Source organism: Stigmatopora nigra, chromosome 13, assembly GCF_051989575.1.
Source record: "Stigmatopora nigra isolate UIUO_SnigA chromosome 13, RoL_Snig_1.1, whole genome shotgun sequence".
Classification (NCBI taxonomy): domain Eukaryota; kingdom Metazoa; phylum Chordata; class Actinopteri; order Syngnathiformes; family Syngnathidae; genus Stigmatopora; species Stigmatopora nigra.
In genome coordinates, this window is record NC_135520.1 from 2,950,280 (window position 1) to 2,976,205 (window position 25,926).

At 37.6% G+C, this 25,926-nt stretch overlaps 3 protein-coding genes across 5 annotated transcripts; 2 read left to right on the forward strand and 1 right to left on the reverse strand.

The window, feature by feature from the left end:
- Positions 1–6,310: 6,310 nt before the first annotated feature.
- On the forward strand, positions 6,311–13,219 carry LOC144206205 (filamin-A-interacting protein 1-like). The gene is made up of 5 exons (XM_077731014.1): positions 6,311–6,591; positions 7,081–7,254; positions 7,338–7,516; positions 8,929–11,659; positions 12,561–13,219. Exons 1-5 carry the CDS (start codon positions 6,313–6,315, stop codon positions 12,729–12,731), a joined length of 3,534 nt encoding a protein of 1,177 aa, XP_077587140.1. The 5' UTR covers positions 6,311–6,312; the 3' UTR covers positions 12,732–13,219.
- On the reverse strand, positions 13,101–16,154 carry trmt61b (tRNA methyltransferase 61B). 3 transcript variants are annotated; one of them, XM_077731016.1, is made up of 9 exons: positions 15,907–16,154; positions 15,013–15,799; positions 14,808–14,910; positions 14,150–14,340; positions 13,989–14,080; positions 13,559–13,761; positions 13,418–13,486; positions 13,275–13,348; positions 13,101–13,207 (listed from the first exon to the last, which is right to left on the reverse strand). In XM_077731016.1, the coding sequence occupies exons 2-8, from the start codon at positions 15,778–15,780 to the stop codon at positions 13,314–13,316; spliced, it is 1,461 nt and encodes a 486-aa protein (XP_077587142.1). In that variant the 5' UTR covers positions 15,781–15,799; positions 15,907–16,154; the 3' UTR covers positions 13,101–13,207; positions 13,275–13,313. The 3 variants fall into 3 exon arrangements, with proteins under 3 accessions (XP_077587142.1, XP_077587144.1, XP_077587143.1); XM_077731018.1 differs by lacking the exon at positions 13,101–13,207 and having other exon boundaries at positions 13,226–13,348; positions 15,013–15,797; XM_077731017.1 differs by lacking the exon at positions 13,101–13,207 and having other exon boundaries at positions 13,226–13,348; positions 15,013–16,154.
- Positions 16,155–16,495: 341 nt separating this feature from the next.
- On the forward strand, positions 16,496–23,835 carry wdr43 (WD repeat domain 43). Its single transcript, XM_077731015.1, has 18 exons — positions 16,496–16,788; positions 17,977–18,111; positions 18,202–18,323; positions 18,436–18,556; positions 18,764–18,882; positions 18,958–19,060; positions 19,173–19,237; positions 19,393–19,552; positions 19,792–19,878; positions 19,975–20,100; positions 20,210–20,350; positions 20,499–20,585; positions 20,666–20,697; positions 21,283–21,346; positions 21,763–21,876; positions 22,283–22,352; positions 22,979–23,037; positions 23,124–23,835. Exons 1-18 carry the CDS (start codon positions 16,582–16,584, stop codon positions 23,262–23,264), a joined length of 1,953 nt encoding a protein of 650 aa, XP_077587141.1. The 5' UTR covers positions 16,496–16,581; the 3' UTR covers positions 23,265–23,835.
- The last annotated feature ends 2,091 nt before the right edge of the window (positions 23,836–25,926 follow it).

Genomic DNA, 25,926 nt, shown 5'->3' on the forward strand with positions numbered 1-25,926 from the left:
AATACATCTAGTTGAAACTAAATCTTTGTGGGATACTTCAAAGTGTCTTAGATTAACCCTTCACTTTTCTTTACAATAAACTTATTGTCTTGACCCCTATGTTACTACATTTATGGATTCAGACAAAAAATATAAAGGTTACCAAGTTGGTAACAGGTTGCTAAGGCAGCAGTTATGTTTTGACGACACATATCGTTCATGGGCCCTGGAGGAGATGCAAATGAATAAAAATGTGCACAAAGCACAAATAGAAAATTAAATGATGTATTTTTTGGCAGTCTATAGTAATAACTATTTCCAAAGTTTGTCTGGGAACGTTGCTTTTCTGACCTGCCCACATTTCTTCTGGGAGTCATCATGCAAGGTCGTAGATGGGTCCTGCACAATTATACAATGAGTTATTTAAAAAGTGAAAAATCCTAACAAGGCTTTTCCTCACTGCTTCCCACCACATGATTTCACTTTTGGGTGTGGGAACTACCCATCAAAATTCACTTGTGATGACTTCATTTTGGATCACCCTTCCTTTTTGATACACCAAGTAGGAAGATGTCATCATGATGAGTGTGTTGAGAAAAAAATGGGCTGTTTGATTCACTTTCAATGGCACATTGGGAGCAGTAAAAATATATTTAATGGGCTTAAAATATATGTGATGTGACTTCACTACCATAAAAATCACCTGGTGTTTGTTATTTGTTGTATTTCTTTTACTCTTGCACACACACAATAAAGTGATATGTGAAGGGATGTCAAGAGTTATCAACCGGATGGCCTGTGCAGTATGCTTTCACTTCATCAACGTACCACCCACCCACTTTGATAATGACTACAAGAGAACAATACTCCTCTTGAGTCCGATCCGCATGAATTACATAAGAGGGAGTGAATGCTGTCATCATATCATCATCCAAAAATGACTTCTCAATAACTTAATCTATTTGAAAAGGCTTTATCTTTCTGTGGTTTCCAACATTTTTGGATAAGGTGAGTCAGAAAACTCGTTGGATTGTGATATTTACTGATACTACTCTCGTCTTCTCTGCGCAGCAGCAATCATATGGCGTGCAGTAAATAAAATCCAAACTTTTTTTAAACCCTTTCCCCATGATGACGCTGTTCACACTGCAGCCAGTGGCAGTATCTCTGTCCACTCTAATGTTTTTTTTGTGTTTTACAGCATGTAACCTAACATAACTCCTTGGAAAGTACCATATTTTCACGACTATAAGGCGCACTTAAGTCTTAAATTTTCTCCAAAATAGACACAGGGCGCCTTATAATCCAGTGTGCTTTATATATGGAAAAAAAATTAAAATGTGTCATTCATTGACACTGCGCCTTAAAATGTGGTGCGCCATATAGTCGTGAAAATACGGTATATCTTAGGGCAAAAAAGTGGGAGCACCCCTATTCTAGATCCCATATTGGACATCATTGAAGCAAGTCAACTAATAAAGCATATTGTTAGACGATATGACTCACTTATTAAAAGCAATGACATCACACTCTAAATTGACATGGTAGCCAACGTAGCTACAGAAATGTCGGAAATGTTGCCCCCTTCCAAGACCACCTATACGTCAACAGTTGGGGGTTCCTTGAAGCAACATGAAGGCTGTAACCAGACTTTCTGGGTATGATGACATGGTTCAGCTGTCGTTCCGGGTCAACGTGGAGAGCCGGCACGCTCACTACTCGGCCAAATCGTCTAAGATTCAGATAACCTCAGCTGCCAACAACTATGCTGGCAATAGAGGAGGAGTTATATATAGAGTGGAAATGTTTTCGTTTCTGGGACTCTCAAGAAGTTGTGAGGGATGCTCAGCATATAAGCGGAAAGGACTTTAACTCTAACTTTTTCTTCTTTGGATTGCTTAAAATGTTCTTTCCTTTTAAATGTTAGGTTACTGTATATTTTTTCCAACTGCTTTGTGGAAAGGATGGCTATATTTTAGCAGCCTGTGGGAGTGATTGAGGGAGGGGTAAAGAGAACAAGAGTGGGAAGTTACAGTGCTCCATTATTGCTTTCTTCTTTCCCTCCCTGATATGAGCAAGTTAGAAGGAAAGAAGTATGGGAATCACTATTTGCTAGTAATATCTTAAGTGGATGTACATTTTCAGGACTACCAAGTAAATGTGGACAACAACTCAAGCAGTAAGTCTTTTTTCCATTGTTATTTATAGATATTTTAACAGTTTGTCATTCTTTTAAAAGTGAAAATTTGACTTGAGAATGGTTACTGCTTCTTTTTAATGTATTTATTCATTTATAGTGACTTGGGAGTTTTCATAAATTATTCATTCGGGATTGAAATGCATTTTTCCAGGCTATGAAAGCTGGGCTATTGTAACATGAAATGAGAAGTGGTTTGGAATAAAATATAGGGAGGAATGACATTTGAATGTACTGCATGAATGTAAGCATTTAGTTCTCGTTGGTATGTGGGCAGAAACCCACCACGCAATGAAAGGATGATGACTCAATGAGTCATGAGCATGAAGTCATAGTGTATATATGGGGACCAGGGACATTCATTGGCACCTTTGCCAAATTTAAAGTTGTTTTGCATCTATAAAAGTTAAACACTGTTGACTAAAGTTTGGTGACACATGGTTTTATTACTTTTCTTATGTTATTTTGCTTTTCTTTCCAAAAGACAAATAAATTGGAAACAAAGGCATTCGTTTGATGGGCATAGTAAAAAGACTCTGACTATGACTTGCAGGGACACACACAAAAGTGTTAAAATCTATTCAATTTCATTCACATGAGGTCATCAGCCAGTTTGGGAAGATAAATGCAGCTTTTATTCAGTTGTCTATACATATGTTGTCAATGGATTCAAATTCAAGTGTTTTTCTTTTTTTTAAATATAAATGGCATATTAATACTGAATTTGTGGGGTATTTTTGCAATAGAGGACTTAAATGTATTTAAAAATATATATAAATTGCATAGTAGTACTGTATGTGTGTCTTTTTTGCAATAGAGTTGAGGATTATTTTGTAGTTTGTGGCCTTTAACCCTTTCACTGCCTTTGACAATTATAAACGTCTAATCCAGTTTGACATTTTGACTCCCAATGAAAAAAAAGGTTACCCTTTAAGACTGACATTCACATGGCATATCTTTAGCATCATAAACTGCATGTGGTGTGTATGGTTATTAGCTTGCCAAATTGCAATACACAAATTCATAAATAAAATGCTGGGGAAATAGTTAACACTTTAAATACCACTGGTAAGAATACATTCTGCTCTTGACATACTATTTCAGTAACAGATGCATGTGTTTAATGACGTAATGTTAAGGACAATTACACATATTGTGATATTAGAAATTAATTATTCAAGTTTTTCACAATATTTTAGTTATATATATATAATTTAAGGATAGTGTTTACTTAAATTGTACTTCACATGGCTTTAATATGGAATATCACAAAGACATTAGATTTAATGAGTCATACCTATCATATATATAGACAAAAGGCATGTACATGTGAATTATAGTTGTTTCAAGGAATCATTTTTCCATACCAAAAATCTCTCTGGATGTAGAAAAGTATCAGTGTCATAAGTGGATAATGTTCTGTTATGAATATAACATTAAACAACTGTCAGTACTATGGGAAATTAATCTTTTGAGTCTGGTGGAACTCAACAACAGTTGTCAAGGACACATAAAAGCTTCTACCGTTGTCCAATTCCAGAATTTCAGTTTAGACACGTTTGGATGTTTCACAGATCGCCGGTATAACTCAAAAATGACTTGGTTTGAAAAAAGAAAAAAGCTTCTTAGACTCCATGGCAACTTAAGATCTTCTCTAGATAATTTGATCTTGTATGGCAAAGCGGGAAAGCGTGATGTCTGTAAACATTGGATTAGCTCACTAATTGGTGTCTAACGTGGAATAATGTCAAAAGGGGCTCATGGTGGGGATAAGACAGGATTAAAAGTCCATTAACTCATAGGGTCCTTAAAAAAAAGTATCTTTCATTCAAAATTTGATAAAATAAGTCAGACGGTGAATTACGTTTTGACAGACTGTTAGATGTAAATACTTATTCATGGAGCAGCTCAGTTTTTAGGAAGGTTTCTACCACGAAAATAGTAAGACAAGATCTTAACCCCCGGGCTTAAAAATCCCAAATTTATTAGGGTCACATGATAAAGAGGGGACATTTGAACGCAAGTATTAGATGACCTCCGATAATCCCGAAGGGCCGCCAGAAGCATATGATGTCAGTCAGCCAAAATGGTCAACAAGATGAACTAAATCACTTTAAGAAATGATATAGCATAACGTAGGTCATTAGTCAAATGCAATAACGTAAATAAGAGGTTATCTGTTAAATTGCTGTACTCAGTTTTCAAGAAAATGTACTTTTAACTGCACGTATAATGGTCTGATTTAATTTGTGGTTGTTTTGGAAGGATTAGAATGAATCAGCTATTTATCTTAATTTTTGTGGATACCTGCTTTCTGTCTATATGCTTGGTGACAGTTAGACTCATTAAGATAGTTAAAGTGCACTTTAGTAATGCTAAACTGAAGGCACATTGACATACATGACATGCTACATATTCTCAGTAATAGAGAATTTGTTGAAAATGCTGCTTAAACTTGTATTTTGGGGTGATTTATAGGCGAATGAATTACCATGGCGGCTTGAGCAGTAAATCACATTTTTCCACAAAAACAGAAGTTATGTAAAATCTGAACTCTGAGGTCATCGGTCGTCTAGACTGGAATGCGCCGTCCGTCAAAAAGTTGGAACATACTCGTGTTTCTTAATATCCTAGCCAAATTTTTATGAACAGGCATATTGATTTGAAATGCTGACTTAAAACCACAGAGATTCAAATATCAAATATTGGCTGTTTTTCTTCTCTCATGTCAGAAAGTAATGAGCTCCATCAGCATATCGTGTGTTCTAACAATCAGCTAATAGAGGAAATTGGCATACTTTTTTATTCTTATTTATTTAAAGTATCCTAAAAAAAATGACATTGCTTGCCAGAATATTCACAAATAATGATAATATCAAATTTACTTGGGGTCATCCGCTAGAAGATGAACAGACCTAGTCTAAAAATGTATACAGAAATGATATAGCATAACATAAGTCATTTGCCAATTTTATGGATCATCTTTAGCCCCCCATAAAATATTATTTTGCTCTCCTTAATAAGATGTTGATTTAATTAAACATTTCTTTATTATTATTATTCTAAAAAAGGTATAGCAGGTATAGTGTGGCTGTTTTTTTATGCAAATATTAAAGTCACATAGAAACCATTGGTAATATCCACCCAGTTTCTTTGGATAGAGGCACCCATTCTATAAATACTTGCATGTATATATTTCTATGTGACAGCTGTACTTGGCATGACTTACAATTTAAATTTAGGCTTTGTTTGTGGCCTCTCTGGTTCTCTCACAAGACATTACACCGCATCATTTTGGATACTGAAAAGTCAGTATAATGTATGTTGTGGGCAGGCTTGTAGGTCACCAAAGATCTTTTTATCACAGCACTTTTTTTAATCCTCTATATAGCAACTGGGGGTACTGCACGGTGGATAGAAAGGCAGGGCATGTGACTTTGGAATGGCCATTTGTTGCTCAGGAGAATTCAATACAATCATGGCTTCAATGGCAAAGCAAGATGGATCACACAGGAAAGGCATGTTTAAATGATGTCAAATTCTTGTCATTGTTGGCCGATCCCAAAAACAATCAAAATGAAATTCCACATTCCATTGCCATTGCTAATAGATACATTTTTGGTTTACATCCTTTTTTTTTCCAAGTCATGCCCATTGTTTTATACGCTGATAGCTAATATGCCATGAATTAAAGCAACTTACAGTATTAAGACAAAAAATATGGTAACTAAGAGAGAGAGTTTAATATCTAAGTAGTGTTTAATATCTAAGTAGTGTTTAATATCTAAGTACTGTTTAATATCTAAGTACTGTTTAATATCTAAGTACAGTTTAATATCTAAGTATTGTTTAATATCTAAGTACAGTTTAATATCTAAGTACTGTTTAATATCTAAGTACAGTTGAAACCAGCTCTCAAAATTATATTCATGAGAGTTTAATATTTAAATATACACTGTTTTTAACAGTACTTAGATATTAAACAGTACTTAGATATTAAATTCTATCTGTTAGATATTAAACTCTCTCTCATTAATATAATTTTGAGAGCTGGTTTTAACAGTAAACTCTCTCCTGGTTGTTATTCCTAATCAAGAGCAATGATGGTATACTTTGCTTCTGTCCTTAGGTGGAAAATGAGAACTAAAAGCAGCGAGGCGGCCCACCCAACCAACAGGGTCCTGGGAGTCCCACAAGGTGACCAAGACATCAGCCAAGAGCAAGATGTGTGTGTGACGGTGAAAAACATGAAGGCCAAAGCTCATCAGAAGGAGAGAGAAGATAATCCAGAGGTGACATTTGACAAAAAGAAGGCCGTGATGGAATCTAACACGGCAGAAAAAGGCACCGCTATCATGAACCTTTCCAGAAAGGATTTGCTCAAACTGCTGGGGATCATGGAAGGAGAGATTCAGGTGAGTTTGAAAGGATGCCTATTATCAAGCCTCATAGACAAAATTGTATTGATATAATTGCTATGTTAATATTTATTTTTAACCATGAACTGTTTATTTATCTTAGCATATCTCGAATGAAAGGATTAATGGTTCAATCCCTATTGGGTTCCAACCTTTTTGTGTAGTTTACATGTTTTTCCCATGCCTATGTGGGTTTTCTATGGGTACTCCACCTCCTAAATTCAAAAAACATTCATGCTTGGCTCAGCAATTAAGAGAATGGTAAATAGAGCCAGCAAAACATAATATTGAAAATAGTTTTGGAAAAACAACCAAATCTAATGCAGAAAAAACTCAAATGTCAACAGTAGCCAATCATTTATGAACAAAACAAATCAAAACAACACGCTTCTACCCTTTGATTTGATCATTTTATCTTGTTCTAGTCTGTGCACTTCCGAAAAATGTATGCTATTTTAACCGTTGCAAATCTCCGTGTGGCTGCAGGCAAGAGAAGATGTTATTGGATTGCTTCGGTCCAAGCAAACTCCCCAAATGACTAATGTGCCATCAGACAACTCTGCATCAGGTAGTTCGGCCTTCCAGGCTCTACAGAGGGACAGCCTACTAACAGGCGCTCCACCACAAGCCCACAATACATCCCAGAAACCCCTAATTGAGGTCAGACCATCTCTGGAAAAGCTTCACAATCATCTTTTAAAAACATAAATGGCTCACACATTGTGTTCTCTGCTTTTTTGCAGCTGGACCGCCTACAGGAGAAACAACGGGATACATACAGACGTATGTTAGGCCAGCTGTTGCTGGCAGAAAAGTGCCACCGACGTACTGTCCACGAGCTGGACAGCGAAAAACGCAAACACGTCGATTACATGAACAAAAGCGACGACTTTACCAATCTGCTAGAGCAGGAGAGAGAAAGGTGAGACATAAAATTTGTCACTCAATGATATTTTCATCATTAGCTGTGGGCCAATAAAAACTGGGTACTGGCCCACGGGCCACAGTTTGGACACCCTTATCTTATGTAACAGATTTTTCAGTACTTTTTTTTACATGATGGTGGCAATTTATTAACCAACTACATTAAGTCATGCTCCCAAAAATGTGAATTCTGTAGTTTCTCTCATCTCATGGAAACTAGGGCTAATCCACTTTACCCTGAAGCGAAACTACACGGAACAATACCCACATTTCCTTGAATAGCCTTTCCCTTACAGTGTTAGAAAGTGGAAAAATCCTCAAAGAAACATGCAAAGAATTAAAACATGTGATATTTTACTCAAGTCGGACCTGAAGTGTCTGGAAAATGATTTGGATGGACTTCATTCAAACATAATAGTTGCATAGAAGCAGGAAAATAGGGAGTGAGTGTGTATTTGTGTGTTAGTGTGTGTACCAAATGCCCCTCCTGTGGCAACGATCCCACCCATTTCACAGTTCAAGCAGAACAGAACACAATCTCTCTCACTTTCTCCCACACGCACACACACATTTAACTAGTAACTCCTTTACAAGGATGAGGCACCAGAGATGTAATGTTCCGCATAGTATTGATTCACCAATATGAGTCCTTCAAAACTTGCATGGGTGTGACAAAGGATCATTTGTGGATTTAAAGGTCCTGTGTCTTGTCTTACATCCTGAATTGGATTTTCTATCGCAGTAATTATTCTTGTGTTTGGCTTGTAGAACAATTGTGGTAAGTTGTGATTGAGTTTTTTTTCTGATTGCATTAACAGTACATTGTGGAGTATAAATTGCACTTTTTTCATAGTTTGAGCCTGCGACTAGTACTCTTAAATAGAATATAAATACAAATATGACTTAAATATGTTTATTTTTCTCGCTGGCAGCCTATTTTTTTATGCCAAGTTATCTGAATAGAAGTATCATGTTAACAGATGCCTATTTAGCCTTTTCTCCATTTTAACATAGTTACTTTAACATGTTTGTTCTTGTTTTTTGGTAAAATAAACAAATATCCTCACAGAAATGCAACTTATATTTATCCTAGGTATATTTATTCATTTATTGCCTTTAAATGTGATGCATTTGCCAACTTAGTGACAATATTTTTTTCCTTAACTTGAAAAAGTGTAAATAATTGTTCCTCAGTGGTATAGAGCGCATTTAATTTAGTTTTCTCACATAAATTAACTGAAAAATAGGAGAACAGAAAAAAAAGTCCACGTGGTGAAGGAATAATGAACATTGAAGTGTGCTGTCTTGGTTTCTATTCCAATTTCCATTGTATAGAGAGCTGGATGTAATATTTAAGTCAATTGCAGATTCCTTTTGCACAACCTTGATTTTTCTCCTTCTCAATTTTAGACTAAAGAGGCTGCTGGACACCGAAAAAGCATACCAGGTGAAAAAGGAGAAAGAGCACTCCAAACGTCTAGCCAAAGTCCAAGAGGAGCTGGTGAAATTGAAATCCTTTGCCCTCATGTTGGTCAATGAACGTCAACAACACCTGGAGCAAATGGACCAGCAGACTCAGAAGGTCCAGGAACTGAGCCAGCAACTTAAACAACAAGGAAAGCAACTGAATGAAGCCAAGGAGCATGCGCAGGTGGACGCCCACCGGGTTCTCAGCTTAGAGGCTGAACTGAAAGACAAAAGTGTCATGCTGGCTCAGCAGCATGAAGAGATGAACGCTAAGCTCACCGGGCAGGAACTCCTCAACCGTCAACTTAATTCGAAAATTCTCGGGCTTTTGCAAACGGTGGATGAGATGGAGCAAAGCAACAAGGCCTTGAAGAAATTGGAAGAAACGCAGGAGGTCGGGGATAAACTTGGCCCTAGAGAGAACTCTAACATGATTACCGAACTGGAGAATTTAAGAAAACGCGTGGTAGAGATGGAAGGGAATGATGAGGAGCTCACTCGAACGGAAAATCAATGTAAGGAGCTCAGGAAGAATGTACAAGAGGAGAATAATAAAAGTAAGGAACTTCGTTTAGAGGTAGAGAAGCTTCAGAAAAGAATGATGGACTTGGAGAAACTTGAAGGTGCTTTTAGTGTGAATAAGAAAGAGTCTGCTCAGTTGTTTGCTGCTTTAGAAAGAGAGAAGGGTCTGACTAAAGAGCTTTCCGAGGAAGTTGTGACGCTAAGGATCCGGATGAAAGAGCTTGAGACCTCTGAACTTAAGTTAGAGAAGTCGGAGCTCAACCTGAGGGATGATTTAGGTAAACTGAAGTCATTGACGGTAGCTTTGATGGATGAACGGAAGGCTTTGGTGGATAGGATGACGTTGGATGAGAAGAAGAAGGAGGATTTGGGTAAGATGGTTAAAGATGAGCAGAGTAAAGTCATGGAGGTGACTGGGAAATTGATAGAAGAAAGCAAAAAACTCTTGAAGTTTAAATCGGAAATGGAATCGAAAGTCGATAGCCTGACGACAGAAAAGAGGGAACTTGGTACTAAGCTTGCAGATGAAACTGAGAAAACTAAAGATCTTCTTTCTAAAGTTAGCCAAATGAAGAAAAGGATGGAGGGGCTGGAACAATCGGAAAGAATGTCCGCCAATAAATTGGTAGCGATTGAGGCGGGAAAACGAGAAGATAACAAAATAAAAGAGCTAACCTTTGAGATCGAGCGTTTAAGAAATCGCCTTAAACAGCTGGAAGTGGTTGAAGGAGACCTGATCAAAACCGAAGATCAGTACGACATTTTGGAGAAAAGGTTCCTCACAGAGCAAGATAAGGCTAACATACTTTCACAGCAAGTGGAGGCCATGAGGAGCCAGATAGCACGGAACAAAGCCATTGAGAAAGGAGAAGAAAACAGTCAGGAAGAAGAACTACGACAACGATACAAAAGAGAAGAGGCCAAAACTAGAGAAATGCAAGCAGATGTTGTGGCCCTTAAGGAAAAAATCCACGAACTCATGCACAAGGAGGACCAGCTTTCTCAACTGCAAGTGGATTACTCAGTCCTACAGCAAAGGTTCTTCGAAGGGGAAGAGAAAGCCAAGAACATGGGAACCGAGGTTCTTCATCTGACCAAAGAACTGGAGATGGCAAAGCGTCATAGTCGAGCACTAAGACCGAGTCTGAATGGCAGGAGAATGGTGGATGTGGCAGTCACATCCACAGGAGTGCAGACAGAAACCTTATCCAATGGACCAACAGAAGAAGACACTCCAGCCGGTTTTATCAGAAAATCAGTTCAAGAAGAAAACCACATTATGAACAATATAAGGCAAAAGAGCCTGAAGAAACCAGCAGAAAAGATCAGTGGAATCGATCGTTCATCTTCTTCTGGGAGCGATCTTAGCATGAAGAAGTCCTGGATTCCTTGGATGAGGAAGAAAGATAACTCTCAAGAAAGCAGCCTGGAAAAAACAAACCTGACTATGTCTCATAAGCAAGGCCAGCCTTTACACATCCGAGTAACCCCAGATCACCAAAACAATATGGCCACCCTTGAAATTAGCAGTAACACCGTTGAGGAAGTTTTCTCAACATCTGCGCCGCTAAATTCTAACCAGACGCAAGCTAAATCTAGAATTACAATCATCCCAACGCACTGTGCTACACTTCGAGGAAAGTCCACTAATGGACATCAAGGTCTGGAAAGAACCAAATCTCCAGTCACCATCACAACCATTTCCAGAGCAAAATCCCCAGACATCAGCCGAGCTTCATGTTCTTCTCCCGGAAGGCCCATGTCTCCCGTCACCATCATGAGAGTAAGCACTTCGGCAGTACCCGATCCCACTCCCTCCCCAGAACCTCAAGAGATGACCCTGGGCCGGGCGGTCTTTAAGGTTACCCCTGAAAAGCAAATGGTTCCAGTCCCTTTAAGGAAGGGTCAAAATAACCCAAACATTATCACCACTGATGATAACAAAATCCATATTCATCTAGGAAATAATCTGACCCCAAAGATGTTAGTCAGACCAGCATCTTCTGTAACTGAGAGTAAGGAATTGTCTACTGGGACGGTGTTACGCTCACCTCGTCAAATTACCACGACTCGGACGGCGCAGAACAAAGTGATGAGCAGCATTATGATTTCTCCTATGGCTTCAACTACAGCCAGATCTACACCAAGCATGGTATGTTTTTATCCAGTTAATTCTACCAAACAATTAAACTTGTATCCATAAGGGTTCAAAGATCCAAGTCAATTGTGCCTATACATTTTTATCTACTTTTCAAAGACACAAACTCCTACAATCTGGTGTTCTGTCATTTTTTACTACCCATCAGAAATTGCTACTTCAAGAAGTTCCCAATTATCAGTGACTAGAGTGCTCAACACAATTTTTCGAACCATTAAAATATGTTCTAGATGAGAAAGAATATTTAAAAATGAATTCAACATAGCTGTGATAACTTTCCCATTGGTATTAAAGTGAATATAAGCAATCTATTAATATATTTAGTTACTGAAAGCTTTTTTTGATAGGTACTTTGGAACCATCAAAATACACTTCTCCATAAAAAGCAGCAATATTTATCCAATGAGTAAGAATAACTATAATGGACGCACATATCAATGTGTGGACTGAAGACCGTGAGAGTCAAACAATGTTGATGTTTCAGTGGCCCTTATGATATCCTCTTTGTGACTCAGAATGGTAGCGTGACAAAAAAAGGCCCTAAAGGCTGGCCTCAGCACAGAAGAGCTAATGATGTGGCATTTTGCCACCCTGCTACAGACATGCTGCAATTTATATTTGTTTCACAGTGTTTACATTCACAAACGGGATCGCTGCCTCCTTCCTGATAAAAAAAAAGTCTTGCAGCAGGAAAAAAAATGTATTTGCAAATAAAAGAATGAGTAATTATTTGCATTTTCAGACTGTTTCTGTCCAATGGAGAATGCTGTTTAGAAAATTTGAATTTTTTCTTTTTTAATGGATGAATTAGTCTACATTTTCCATTTAAATGCAAGATGTTTTCATTCTGCTGCCTGAAAACTGTACTCTCTTGTCTTTCTCTATTGTCAAACAGTGTGGGCATGATTCCCAGGCCCCTCGTACAGGGCTGACCCGCATCCCAATGTCCAAAAGCCTGAAAACTGGGAAGACGGTTCTAAGTTCTTTGGGCATATCGAATGGAGTGAAGACAGAGTTGCGAGCTGAGAGTCAATCCATGAGGATAGAAGTCAAGAAATCATGTTAATTGTATTAATTATCAAAATGGAGGAAAATGATGAATAATATGACAATATACTCTACGGTTTTATATAGAAAATAGCAGTATCATAACTTAATGAAAGTCAAGTGTGTGTTTATAACAGGGGTGTCCAAACTCATATACACTATATACTTTTTAATTTACATTGCTAAAAATGTGTGGAGGGTTCAAATCACTATTGTTTACCACATCACAAATAATGACAGAACATTAAATGTATGCAGTTTTATTATAGTGTAATGTGTGTTTACATTTTTCTGTAAATAATGTATTAAAAATATTTGAATGAAAATGTAGTTTGTGTTCTTTGAAAACAAAAAATACATACGTATATCATTGTCAATGGTTTATTTTGTAATTTTAGGGTACTTACGGGCTACTTTCTGTAAATTTTGAATCATTTCCTTTCGATTTTGAGCATTTCTGGTCCGCTCCGTGGATTATTGTCATTTCTTGTGATTCTGTAGGACATTTCTGAGTCACTTCATTGGTATTTATTTTAAAGATGTCATTACATTCAATATTTACACAAGAATATGCACTTTTGTTCTTCTCTGTCAAGCTCAGCTATCTCACAAACTTCCTCAGTTTCACCAGGAAAGCTGGAAAATACAAGATAAAGTCAAAATTAAAAAAATCATACATTTGAAATCCTCCTCAAAGCACCTTACCTGAATGGCTTAACTGATGTGGGTGAGGTCTGGCAATGTATGGAATACTCCCAAAGGCTGGCTGTTCCTCTGAAAGTAAAAATATCTGCTATTAGTTTAATTTCACATATTAAATTTAAGATACAAACACAGCAAATTCACCTTGTTCAGTCTCGTGGGCAGTGTTCTCCTCTTCTTTCTGGTTTTCAGCGATTATTGGAGATTTCTTCGAACAATAGCGTCCATCTTTAAGAAGGGCAGGAGCAACAAGCCAGTCTCGGATTGGAACTTCAAAAATGCGCTCGCACAGCAAAGGGAGCGCTGAGCACCGAAGTCCTTCCAACAGGTCAATCACCTGTGTTATACTAAGAGAAATAATATATATTTATAGTAATAAAGGAACCACACCGAACCAAAAATCCACAATATTTTGACTAAAAATGGCAACTATTGACTTTCCTGGTGTAAAACACATCCTAAAATGAAATATTTGAATAATACATTTCGTGCTACCATCTAGATTTTAGTTTTAATAGTTGTATTTTCAAAAAAAACTGATGTAAAACTTATTTTGGTTAAATACAGTACTCACTTGGCAAGGTAGATGGCACACACAGCTCCAGAATGCAGATGTGGAACGACAGTTGTCAAAACGAGTTGTGGGTTTATCATATCAAGAGCAACCTGCAATATGTTTAATATAGTTACTTCAAAAATACTGCCACGGCTTGCAGTTCATAGCTTGACACTGACCGAATTGAATGCCCGACCGGCAAGAAGAGATGAAGCTGTACTAAGGTCAGCGAGTTGAAAGTCAATGTTGTCAGGCCACTCTTCCCCTTTTTGCGCTCTCCACGAGGTCCTCCACCGTTGGTAGTTTAGTGTAGCTCTGCTGAGATGATCCTCTCGGATGTCAATACTTAGTACGGTGCCCTGAGAGCCCACTAAGGAAGGTAAACATAACATATATAATCTACATAATTTTTCAGACTATAATTTACCCCTGATTAAAACCAAAAAAATCACCACCTCTATAAAATGTAATTTTACTCAAACAATTAAGAGGATATACAATTTTGAAGTCTTTAAATTGACTTTCTCATAATAATTTTAATATATTTAAGGAAAAAAATGATTTGAATTGAAATACAATAGCTTTTCAATAATAATACAATACTATTATATTTAATGCATCTGCTCTGCATTGTGCATGCAATTCTTTCATTTGCCACTAGAGGGAACCAATGTAACGTAATACTACAAAATTCAATACACAAGCAAAAATGCACTCCACTGTACATTTAAACTTGTTGATATTATTATTATTATTGCTCTAGGTATTTCTATTTTACTCTTTAAACTAACCTTTTGCACACACAAAAAAGTATCTTTCATATGAGTGTTTTCCTACCTGCTCGTGATAAAAACAGAGACATGCCCCCAGATCCAGATCCTGACTCCAGCACGTGGTCTCCCTCGGTGACATCCATCATCAGCATCATAGTGCTGGCATCCTAAGAAATGGCAGATTACAGCAAATTTGTGAGCATCTCTCTGGATGGATCTCTGGAACAGATAACGGACAGATGGAGATTTTGTCAAATGCATGTATTTACCTTTGGATAAGTAATGGCGGGGCCCCTCTTCATGAAAAGAACATAATCTTCCAAACTGGCACGTCGTATGAAGATTGATGCCCCTTTGCTTGTGTTCTGGAAGTAACCTGCTGGCTGCCCAGTTATATCTTCATGCCGTATAAACCCCCAGCTGCTCATCAGTCGTGTTCCAGGTTTTAGTTGGAACATCTTCCTGAACTCCAAACTACCTTTTCGATGATACTCGGCCACAAGCAACTCCCCGAACCCAAGTGTGGTCTTTTGTGTCACCGGTTGTGTTGCATTGCTTTTTAAAGGCTGTCCAGTTTCACCATTCCACGTGCCTGAATTATTTTCAGCTAAATATTCTTCATCTTTTGTCTCTAAAGCAGGATTTTGCTGTTGTTTGGACAAAGTGTCTGAAGGATCAGATGAGCTTTGCTGTTCTTGGATGAATGTGTCCTCTTCATGTGGTTGATTTGGTTCTCTGAGTTGCATGACCTCATAGCTCAATGATTCTTGAGGAAGAAGGCTACTAATTCTCTCAAGGGGAGACAAGGATCTCCTCCGAGAAAGTGGCGATTGTCCATCTATTGTCTTGGAGTTCAGCAGTGATGTTTTGTAATTATTGCTGTCATTGCAACATTTCACACAGCCTGTTGAAATAGTTTTCTTTGCCAATCTACTGGAATTAAAATGATCAAAAATATGTCTCTGATGGTGATGTCTTGGAGCTGATTTGTACATACGTACCAGACGAGACAAAATATAAGATCCAGCACAGGACATTTTACTCTGTTGTTACACTATTTCAATTAAGAAAATGATAATTGATCAGTGTTAAAATGTTATGGATTTTCAAAATTTACATACGAAAGTCAAATAAAACATTAAAAATGTAACATAATAACATACCAAGCGAGATCGAGACGAAATAAGCGATTTTGTCACCCTTTTTGGAGGTAAGGTCCATTAACATCTACGGTTAGGTCACCATGCTTATTTGAAAACGCAAAAAGATGACGACATAAAAGCGCGCCAGTTGTTAAAGTAAAACATTGCTTTTTTACCAGCAAAGATCGGGTTGGCAAAAGAGCTAAAGCCTTTCAGATCTGTTGTATCCTCGTTTTTTAAATTAAGTTTTCCTTCTGAAATTCTTTAAAAAGATCAGTAGTACACCCGGCGTTTTTTTTTTTTACCAACCAAACACAGGAACCGAATTTAACGCACAGAAAGTTGCATGTACGTAATTAAGTCTATTGTACTACTAAATTGCAATACTCTAAAAATATTCTTTTTGTGTTATTTGTTAATTATGATTATTATTATGCAAGTAGCCCGTTGCTGTTACTTTGCAAGATAAAGATGAATCCCGTTGACAACACACACATTTATTTTTGTTATTCGTGAAATGAAAATTGCACGATTAACTTTCTTCTTTTGTAATTTGGTGACGCATTACATTACGTTCATATACGTATAGAATGAATAAATTTTATAACAGCAATGGATACACCCAACGCGTCACTGCGCATGTGCACAAGCGTACACACGTGGTTGTGGTAAACCACGCACGCAGCGCTTTCAGAAATGGCGGACGGTGATAGCAGCTATTCGCAGCCGCTACCATGCGTTTTTTCACCAAAATCACAACAATACCTGGCGGTGTGTGCTCAGGATGGAAGACTTCGAATATGGAACACAGACAGTAAAACACTTCACCAGGAATACGTGCCTTCAGCCCATTTGAGTGCCACTTGTACATGCATACATTGGGGACCATGCCGGACAGTCAAGGTACCGTACTGCTATGGAATTTCTCACTGTTAGCTTCATGGGCTAGCGAGGCCTAAACTACACAGGGAAGAACGATGTCACTGGGCGATCTCGTGATGTTATCCGTAGCGTTTTTTACTTGGAAAGATCTACTCTGATCTTTCAACGATTGCAATCTCTGCGGACGGACGGTTACTCCGGTTCATGTTGGAATCTCCCCGGAATATCCGCGTTAGCCCTGGCTAGCCTTAAACAGCTGCGCAGGAGGCACATGTTGGATCCACATGGTTGTGCTAAGCGAAAGGAGTGTGTCTAATGCTTCAGATGTCTTTAAAAATCACTACATTTGCTCAACATGATTACCAAACGTTGATCTTCTCAAATCTAATGAACAAATGACCTTTCGATTAAACCTTAATTCAGTGTAGTTTGACCATTAACACGTTGTCGCCTATGATACCATTTGTGACAGGGGGACATCGATAAAAACTCTTGCATTCTTTTAAAAACGACTGAAGAAAAACATTCAAATGACAAGTTATTGAAAAGGACCCAGATTATCGACATTTGTTTTTGTATACGTGTCGTCATGTGTCGTCGAATTGCTTTGCACTTTCCAGTAAAGGCCATCTAAAGTGGATTGTGTGATATGAATGTTCACTACATGTAAGTTAAAATCGCGTAAAATGTAGTCTTAACTACTTTCGTGTTATTTTTTTTATCCGTGAAACATGCTTTAATTGATAAGATCCTGCACAGGATTACAAAACCTGGCTTGGCTAACATGCAACTGTACTTGGTGGTGTGGCCTTATCGATATATAATTTGCATCTCTAGGGCCGAAATATGTTTTTTTTTATAGAAACAAACTATATAATATTAATAAAGGAACATTCCTCTTTGTATTTTGATTTGGGATGTCCCTGTTCCAATTTTAGATTGCTCTCTATTGGGCATAAAATAGTTTCTCATATTTTTATGTTGGTCAGTATAGTAAAAAACTGAGCATCAAGTATTTTATTTGTGGTAAAAAGTACCACCAGTATAAGCTTTTCTTGACAGAATGCAAGAAGCTACACGATGCTGTCCCAAAATATGTTCATTTCTATTATTCCCAATAGCTGAGCAATGGAATATGGACGTTTACTCCAATATTTACTTAATGTAAATGTATCAATTGATGTTGCTTCATCTGGTATGTTTTTTTAGGAAGGTCCTCTGAGGAAGAAAAGGAAATCAGAGGCAGGACATGTGGAGGAAAAAGCAGACCTGTTGGCAATGGGCACAGTGGCAGGCACAGTGCTTATATACAGTACGGTTAAAGGTGCTCTTCACTGTACCCTGGTAAGTTTAAAGTAAAACACGTGTGACCAACGCAATCAGGGAACTGTTCCAAGTTTGCCTCTTTCTCACCTTGCCCTTTTTCCTTTTCAGGATGGAGGCCATAGTGGAGGAGTGAATTGTGTGCATTGGCACCCTGAAGACTGTTTATTGTATAGTGGCTCGGATGACTCGCATATTGTAGAATGGGATCTACAAACAGGCAAGACGCGGAGGTCAGTGTCAATTTGAATAATTGCATTATAAGAATCATTTTAGGAGATCCCATGTCAAGCATTGAAAGAGTTATGATGTGTATGGTAACACGGGGCAAATGATTATTTCCAGCAAGTGGAAGGCAGACCGTAGTGGAGTGGCCAGTTTGTGCGTGAGCCCAGATGGTAAACTGTTGCTTTCAGCTGGACAGACCATCAAAATGTGGAATTTGGACACCAAAGAGGTTTACAGGGTGAGTGTTGATAATTTTGCTTCATAAATGTTAATATGACAGAAGTCAACGAAAATGTTAGAAAACTATCATCATTTTTCAAGTATTACACAGGCATAGTACACTCATCACTAGTTAATAACCGTAGTCGGAAACATGTTTTGTTATGCCATTGACACATTACCAATAGGTAAAATTGACAACTTGTCTGCTCCACCTTCTTTTCAGACATTCACTGGGCACTCCAGTGCTGTGACGACCCTCCGCTTTGCCACCACACGGCCCCCAGACAGCAGCAGTCTCTATTTTATGTCGGGGGCTGTTAACAATAGACTGCTCAGTGTATGGTGTGTACATAATCACATTTGGAAATGGCACATCATGTTTTTACATGTACTGATTTCATGATGATCTTTCTGCAGGCAAGTACGGGAAGATGGCAAGGACAAGAACTCGGTGGTGTCCTTTACTCTGACAGATGAGCCTCGACATATTGACCTTGTCGCATCCAAAAGCAAGGAAGAGGTCAGCAAAGCAACTTGAATACATTTTGCTCAAAAAAAGGGATTTGCTGGACAGTCACATAGGAAAGACAATACAATAGTTCTGAAGAAAATTCTTGGTTCTCTCTTAACAGGCAGTAAGGCTTGCAGTGGTTTGTAAAGATGGACAGCTGCATCTCTTTGAGCACTTTCTGAATGGGTAAGCTTTAAAATAACAAAGCAGATTTACCACATCACTGCTTTATAATTCCCTTCTTCGCTGCATGAAATATGTTGAGGAAAAACTCACATTTGATAATACTCGTTACGCACCTTGGTTGGAAAGTGTATAGGATTAATGTCTTGTAATCACAGGCCCTGCAAGAAGCCCCTTTCCCCTTCATGCACGGTGCAGATGTCAGACACAAAGGATTCCCCCATGCCGATCCCACTCCTTGCAGCCGCCTTATGTGCCGAGTCGAGGACGGTGATGCTGGCTTACGGCAACTATCTACACCCCGTAATGGAGAAATTGGTGAGTGTACCGATGGCTGCTGCAACACTAAAGCCAATTTCTTACAGCTGAACAAAATGCCCAATGGGCTCCACAAAGATGTTGGAATGCTATCCAAATTCTGAGTAAAAACTGAATGCTTCAATGTTGCAAATTTTGTCATTTTGTTACATTGGATATCTGCAAGGAATGATGATTAATTAAATTCAATGGTCAAGGTTCTTATTCTTAATGCCTGCTTGCAACTTCTTTTTTTTTAGGAGATTGAAACAGCGGATAGACACATTTGCCTGACAAGAAATGTGCAGACAGCCTTGTCCCTTTCTATGGCATCTACCGTTTCCAAGGTAGCCGTCTTCATTATGTCCAGTCTAGGTTTCATTCAATGTGTTGATCTCTACGACTTGTTGTGCTCTCAAAATTGACAAATCTGTTGTCTGCAGGTGAAAACCCCAATTAGCAACTCTAAAAGCAGAGTTTTGGTCCCTGGCCTTCCTGGTCATCAAGCCCCAGTTCCAGGACTGTCAAGGTCAACAGAGAAAAGGAAAAAAGACGTCGACTCTAAAGAGGTTTGTGTCCAATTGAGGTTATTTTCACCCACAGAAAAACAACGTGAATGTGTTGTCTTATACTTGATATCCAGATTTCATTTAGCAAATGCATCTTTTCCATTTTCAGGTGTCAATAGCAGAGCGTCTCGGTGAAATTGACCTGCAATCTATGCCTTCCATAAAGAAAGGAGCGTCATCTTTACAAATGGATAACTATGCAGTTTTGTTGGTGCAAGGCCTTGAGAGCGCTGACCATGACATCCTAAATGTAAGCTTTCTTGAGCTAATCTAAAGATAATAAATATCAATTTATGGCTATTTTTGTGTCATTTGTTCTTTCTAATATTGATGTTAAAAATTGAGTCATGTCAGGGACTTGTTTTTAATCATAACTATGTTTCCTTATGCCTTTGCAGAAAGTTTTTCAGACCCGGAAGGATGTGATCATAAAGAAAACCGTTTCACGGTTACCCCTTCCCGCTGTTTTACCATTAGTTGAAGAGGTAAGTGTCAAATCCTATTCTGGTTTCAAGTCTAGATTTTTTTGTCCAGATTTATTTTAACAAGCATTTTTTCTTTTTAGATAACCAAGAGACTACAAGGACACCCTTTCACGTAAGTAAAAAATATGATGACAATGGACGCAGCACCGTTTCTTTCTGTAGGTTCTTTCTTTAGAAGGGCCTTAAATTGAACGGTGTCTTTAGGACACAATTCCAAATTGTTGCTGTTGTCAACTTGTAAAAAATCAAAAAGATCACAAAAATTGGCTTTGGAGAAAATAGAGCTACCAAATTTTATGATGATCCATCTACAAATTTCAGGAATATCAACAACAAAATGAACAAGACCAAGGTGACCGAAGCGGCCTTATGATCGATCCTGCTCCTGGAAGGTCTAAATAAAATCCATAATATGCCGTACGATGTTCCCCGCCGTCAAAATAAAATGCCCTGATCGGAGCATTTCTTATGTTTGCTGTGGCCATGACAGCTGGCATTTTTAAATTTATATTTAATATTGTTTTTTTTTTTGGCCTGGACAGGGATTCTGAACAGGCCAAATATATAATGAAATTGAATTAGCCTTTTACTGGAATATTAGGTTTATTTTAATGCATATTTGTACAAACCTTATACATGGCTTCTTTATTGGAGATGTGCATTTTAACCATTCCCCTCTTATCGCCTCCTTTTTTAGTGCCGTTGTCATGGTCCGATGGCTCAAAGCTGTGCTAATGCACCACACGTCATACCTGTCTTCGGTGAGTTCATTGCAGAAATTCAATTACTGTCATTATACTGCCGGCTTTCAAAATTCACTTTGTGAATATAAAGGATCATTCAAGTGCAAAGTTATATGTACAAAGTAAAATCACCAAGAGAGCTCAATTTATCTGACTGAATTGCATTTAACTATATAAATTAATCCCTGAAAATAATCCAGTATATTTCAATTTATACACATATAATGCATTATATACTATATATTATGTTTGCACTAATCACCCTCTTCTTGGGAGCTTAATTTATCACACTGGACTATTTTTTGTTGTATTTTTTTTTTTTTTTTTGGCAATCTTATTTTCTATTATTATTTTCAATATGCTTGCGGAGTGTTGTGTTTTTTTTGGTCTGATTTTTATCGCAAACCTGACATATTGCGTTCTATTTCCAACAGCTGCCCGATCTGGTCTCCCAGCTTGGGGTGCTTTATCACATGATTGAAAGCAGAGTGAAGATGTTCCATAAATTGACCAAGTTACATGGGAAATTGTACCTCCTCGTCACACAGGTCAGTAGAATCCTATTTATGGCAATGTGCAGTATCTCTTGCACATCTTTGATACTTGATAGTTTTCAATTCCTTAATCTGAATTGGTTTGCTTTGCAAGATTTCAGTCCATTTGTTTTATATTTTAGTGGTTTTCATGCATTTTATACCTCACATCTCAGGCAGACTCCTTTTTAGGAAATGGGGAAAATAGGGTTGCAGAAATTGCAACATTTCTGAAGTACAATTGCAACAATATTTAATTTAATGTAACAATATAAGCTTGCTATGTAATATGTATTGTAATGAGCATTGCATCCTTCAAAACAAGTGATTGGTCCTTAGTGTGCAGCGTTTTTAAAATAAATATATTTTTTAATATGATTTTGAATGCTCTACAATGCTGATTATCATTCTTTACCATTAGGTGGCGACAGATAATAGCACCAACAAAGTATCAGATGTTGATCACACAGCCAAGCTGGTGTATGAAGAGGGTAAGTGTATTTTTTAGTTGTGAAAATTGTTTATTTTATCTTCATATGTTTAAGTCAAGTCATAACTTGTGGTACAGTCCTTTTCTAAAAATCCTCATCCCACCATCACAGTTAACAGCTAGTTTTTGTAAAAGTACTCTTAATTTTACTGTTTAAAACCTTTAATTTAAATGTACCTTTTTATTAGGTCCCAATGCTCATTGTTTAAAATTCCAGCATTGCTAAACTGATTTCTTATTTATTTAACTATCATTTGTTTTCTGATCCAGCTATTGTCAAATAGCAAATACAGCTTGATGTTGGCAGTTTGTACATCACGTAGACATTTTTGTGTGTGTGCACTGCATGCAAACATTATTGTGTTGCCTAGCAACGTGACCAGCAGCAGAGAAAGTCAACGTGCTTCAGTCATTCACCATGTTATTACTGTACAATTTAAAAAAAAAACTGTCTAAGGGGACACGTAAACAGCATGACTACGCTCTGATAACCTAATGATGGAAGCATAAGAATTCACTTATAAAATTATATATATATTTTTTTTCTTTTTGGGGGATTGGGTTATGTATTTATTTATTTTCAGCAATGCATTGATCTTTTTTCTCGTATTTTCTTGGCGTTTATAGAATCTTCAGATGAAGAAGAGGCTTCTGGAGATGAAGGTCTTTTGGACGAAGACTCGGATGTATGTATTATTATAAAAGTGTAGTGTTGTTAATGAACAGAAATTGTTTGAATGTGATGAATAAATGCTATTTATTTAATCAACAGAATTGGGAGGAGGATGAATCATTGGTAGAAGAGGAAAAAGACAAAATTGACCCGTGCGAAGAAGACGCCGACAACAGGACAGATTCCAAAGAAAACGGAGAGGAAAAAATGGAACACGACAATGAGAGCGAAGAAGAATAAGAACAAAAAAATGGACCTGAAAAAGTTCTATTTACTTTATTTTAGTTTCATGCATTTGATTTTATTACGACAACAAAGAATTGTTACTAAAGTGAGGGACGTGATAAAATTAAAGAGGTTTGACCACCATCTTACATTTAATTTTCAATAAGGGTCTTACAGCCCAAAGACCGCTTTTTTCTAAAGGGCAACACATTATATACAGCATTAAATTAATGCTGTCTGACTTAGTCAGTTTTAGTCGGCATCCCAGTTCTTTGTGGCCCGGCGTGGTTGGAAATGACTGAAAAGAATTTGGAGCCATTTGTTTCATAGTTACTTGGCATTTAACATGTTCTGCAAATAGAGCCAATAAAATCCATGGTTACCTACAACCACAATTCAGGCCCGGGTTCTGGCGCTGTTGTACAAAATACTGTTTAATACACAAGTGATCTTGTTCAGTAAGGTCATACATCATGTTCCTATACAACAATGTAAATCTGTATGTACAGTGAAGTGTTTGTATGAGCTCTTCCCTCTACAATTATTCCGCAGAGGTCCTTGGAATTAAAGGAACTCCTTTAAAGTATCCTTGAAGGCTTTTCTTTCCATTTTCTTACCTCCATTTTTTTTCAAATATACTCAATTTTCCACTGTTTTCAATCTCACAGCTTTATGATAAATGTTAATTGTGTTGTATGGTGTTTGATGGGTGATCGGACGTTTGGCCGCCAGTCAAATGATGACAGTTTACTGTTGAAGACAGCTCTCAAAATTATATTCATGAGAGTTTATTATCTAAGAGAGAGGTTAATATCTAAGAGAGATTAATATCTAATTCCATTTCATTCTTTGTTGGTATCGGTGAGCCAAACATGCAGTCGCACGGATTTGGTTGCGCTTAGGGGGTGATGCGACGTATCCATTATGGCGGACTGCTAACGAGTCTGAAATTATTTATTAGGCCTTGGCTGGGAGGGCGCACTTGTGGAGAAGCACTACGATTTTTTTTGAATGGAGCTTGGTATGATGACAATTAGGCTTTTTGTCAAGTCTGATGACGACAATGCCTATGTCTGATGTTATTTTTATTTTATAAAAGAGAGAGTTTAATATCTAGGAGAGAGAGTTTAATATCTAAGTACATTTGACCGTCGACCAAATGGGACCAAAAGACTGGCTACCAAACGTCCGATCACCTGTTTGATGCTATCTTATACTGTTAGGTTACATCTGACTCATATTTATTATTCCAACCTGAAGAGTTTGGATGTGTCAAGAGCCCACAGAGCTGTCAACGCTTTCACCCCCGCTCATCTAATGTGTAGTTAGCGAGCGAGAATTATAGCGTGAGTAAGCAATGACGGGGTCGACGGTGCATGAGCTCCCTTGGTGGCTATCCTCGTCTACGACGAGATGTTTTTGCCAGTTAAGGACACACTTTGCCCTTCTGACAAATCCCAGGAAAGACGACAGGGATCTGGCTTGATTATATTCGGCCTGCGTGCCAATGTAAATTTGCAGAAGCGGCATTTTGCATATTATTATAAATCACTTATCTCTGGTGAAATTTACTTTGTCCTTCAACATACCCTTACAACTCACAAAAGCTCATCTATAAAACGGCTAGAGTTCTTTTCACTTCAAGAGCTTGGTAAAAGCACTGGGATTATTTACATGGTTGGTTGAGCTCAGAGCTGTCAAACTCATCTTTTCCTTCTATTTGGCCAGTCCAGATAAATATTGAACTTATTTGGCCTCTTACTGGCCTTTTTTTTCTATTTTTTGAGAGAATTGGAATTATTTTATGAACCACCACTAATGATCCCACCCAGCACACACTAGTGTGATTGGGATTTACTGTAGATGAAATGATGTTTATGAAATAAATGTCTTACTGCCCACTGTAGGCTAATTATACAACACAGGAGATGATTTTTACTGCACTCCTAACAGGCCATGTAGAAGCAAATTATCTAATTGTGACCACAATACAGATAGGTGTGCACAAAACACCCATTTGTTGCCTTGAACTAGATATATTAGTCAACCTCTGGAGATTATTTTTTCTCTTTACAGTCTAAAATGAGACATAAAACTATTGCACAACCTCAGTAGTGCAATTTAATGATGTCCCTATCTACTACTGTATTAGTACATTGTTTTCTGTACTTCTTTGACACTGAAAAGATGAGCTGCAAGGTGATTGGTCCCCAGGTACAACTGCATCACAAGCATGGCCTAAGTTCCGCCTCTGCATCTTTGTCACAGCTGCATTAAATTTGCAACTAAGAAACCACCATCCATGAGTAACACAGTTTTAAACTTGTTGTCTAAATGTAGCAATAAACCCCATAATGGTGGTAGGAATTAATCTTTTAACAAAATAACTTCACTATTAACAGGAAAAGGGATCCAAAAGAGGAGGATTGGAGAAGAAATCTGCAAGATTTGTGGCAAAATCAGGATGGGGCCTAAAGTGGAACTTCTAGAACAAACAAATAAAAGGTAAGACTAGACACATGATTACATTGTTTGTTATAGTACTGCATTTTATACTTAATGTCACATTAGAATTTACAAAATAGTTGATCAGGATGATTTAAAAGGTATATTATTAAATTAGAAAGAAAGCCAGTTCATTAAAGTTTTACTACCTAGTTTATATTGCAGCCATTGT

Coding starts and splice junctions, on each gene's coding strand:
- LOC144206205 (XM_077731014.1), top strand. CDS start 6,313: ATGAGAACTAAAAGCAGCGAGGCGGCCCACCCAACCAACAGGGTCCTG. Junction 7,255..7,337: donor CCCAGAAACCCCTAATTGAG/GTCAGACCATCT, acceptor GCTTTTTTGCAG/CTGGACCGCCTACAGGAGAA. Junction 7,517..8,928: donor CTAGAGCAGGAGAGAGAAAG/GTGAGACATAAA, acceptor TCTCAATTTTAG/ACTAAAGAGGCTGCTGGACA.
- trmt61b (XM_077731016.1), bottom strand. CDS start 15,780: ATGTCCTGTGCTGGATCTTATATTTTGTCTCGTCTGGTACGTATGTAC. Junction 13,762..13,988: donor TGTGCCATCTACCTTGCCAA/GTGAGTACTGTA, acceptor TATTTCTCTTAG/TATAACACAGGTGATTGACC. Junction 13,487..13,558: donor TGCCCACGAGACTGAACAAG/GTGAATTTGCTG, acceptor TTTTACTTTCAG/AGGAACAGCCAGCCTTTGGG.
- wdr43 (XM_077731015.1), top strand. CDS start 16,582: ATGGCGGACGGTGATAGCAGCTATTCGCAGCCGCTACCATGCGTTTTT. Junction 18,112..18,201: donor GTGCTCTTCACTGTACCCTG/GTAAGTTTAAAG, acceptor TTTCCTTTTCAG/GATGGAGGCCATAGTGGAGG. Junction 19,061..19,172: donor CATCCAAAAGCAAGGAAGAG/GTCAGCAAAGCA, acceptor CTCTCTTAACAG/GCAGTAAGGCTTGCAGTGGT.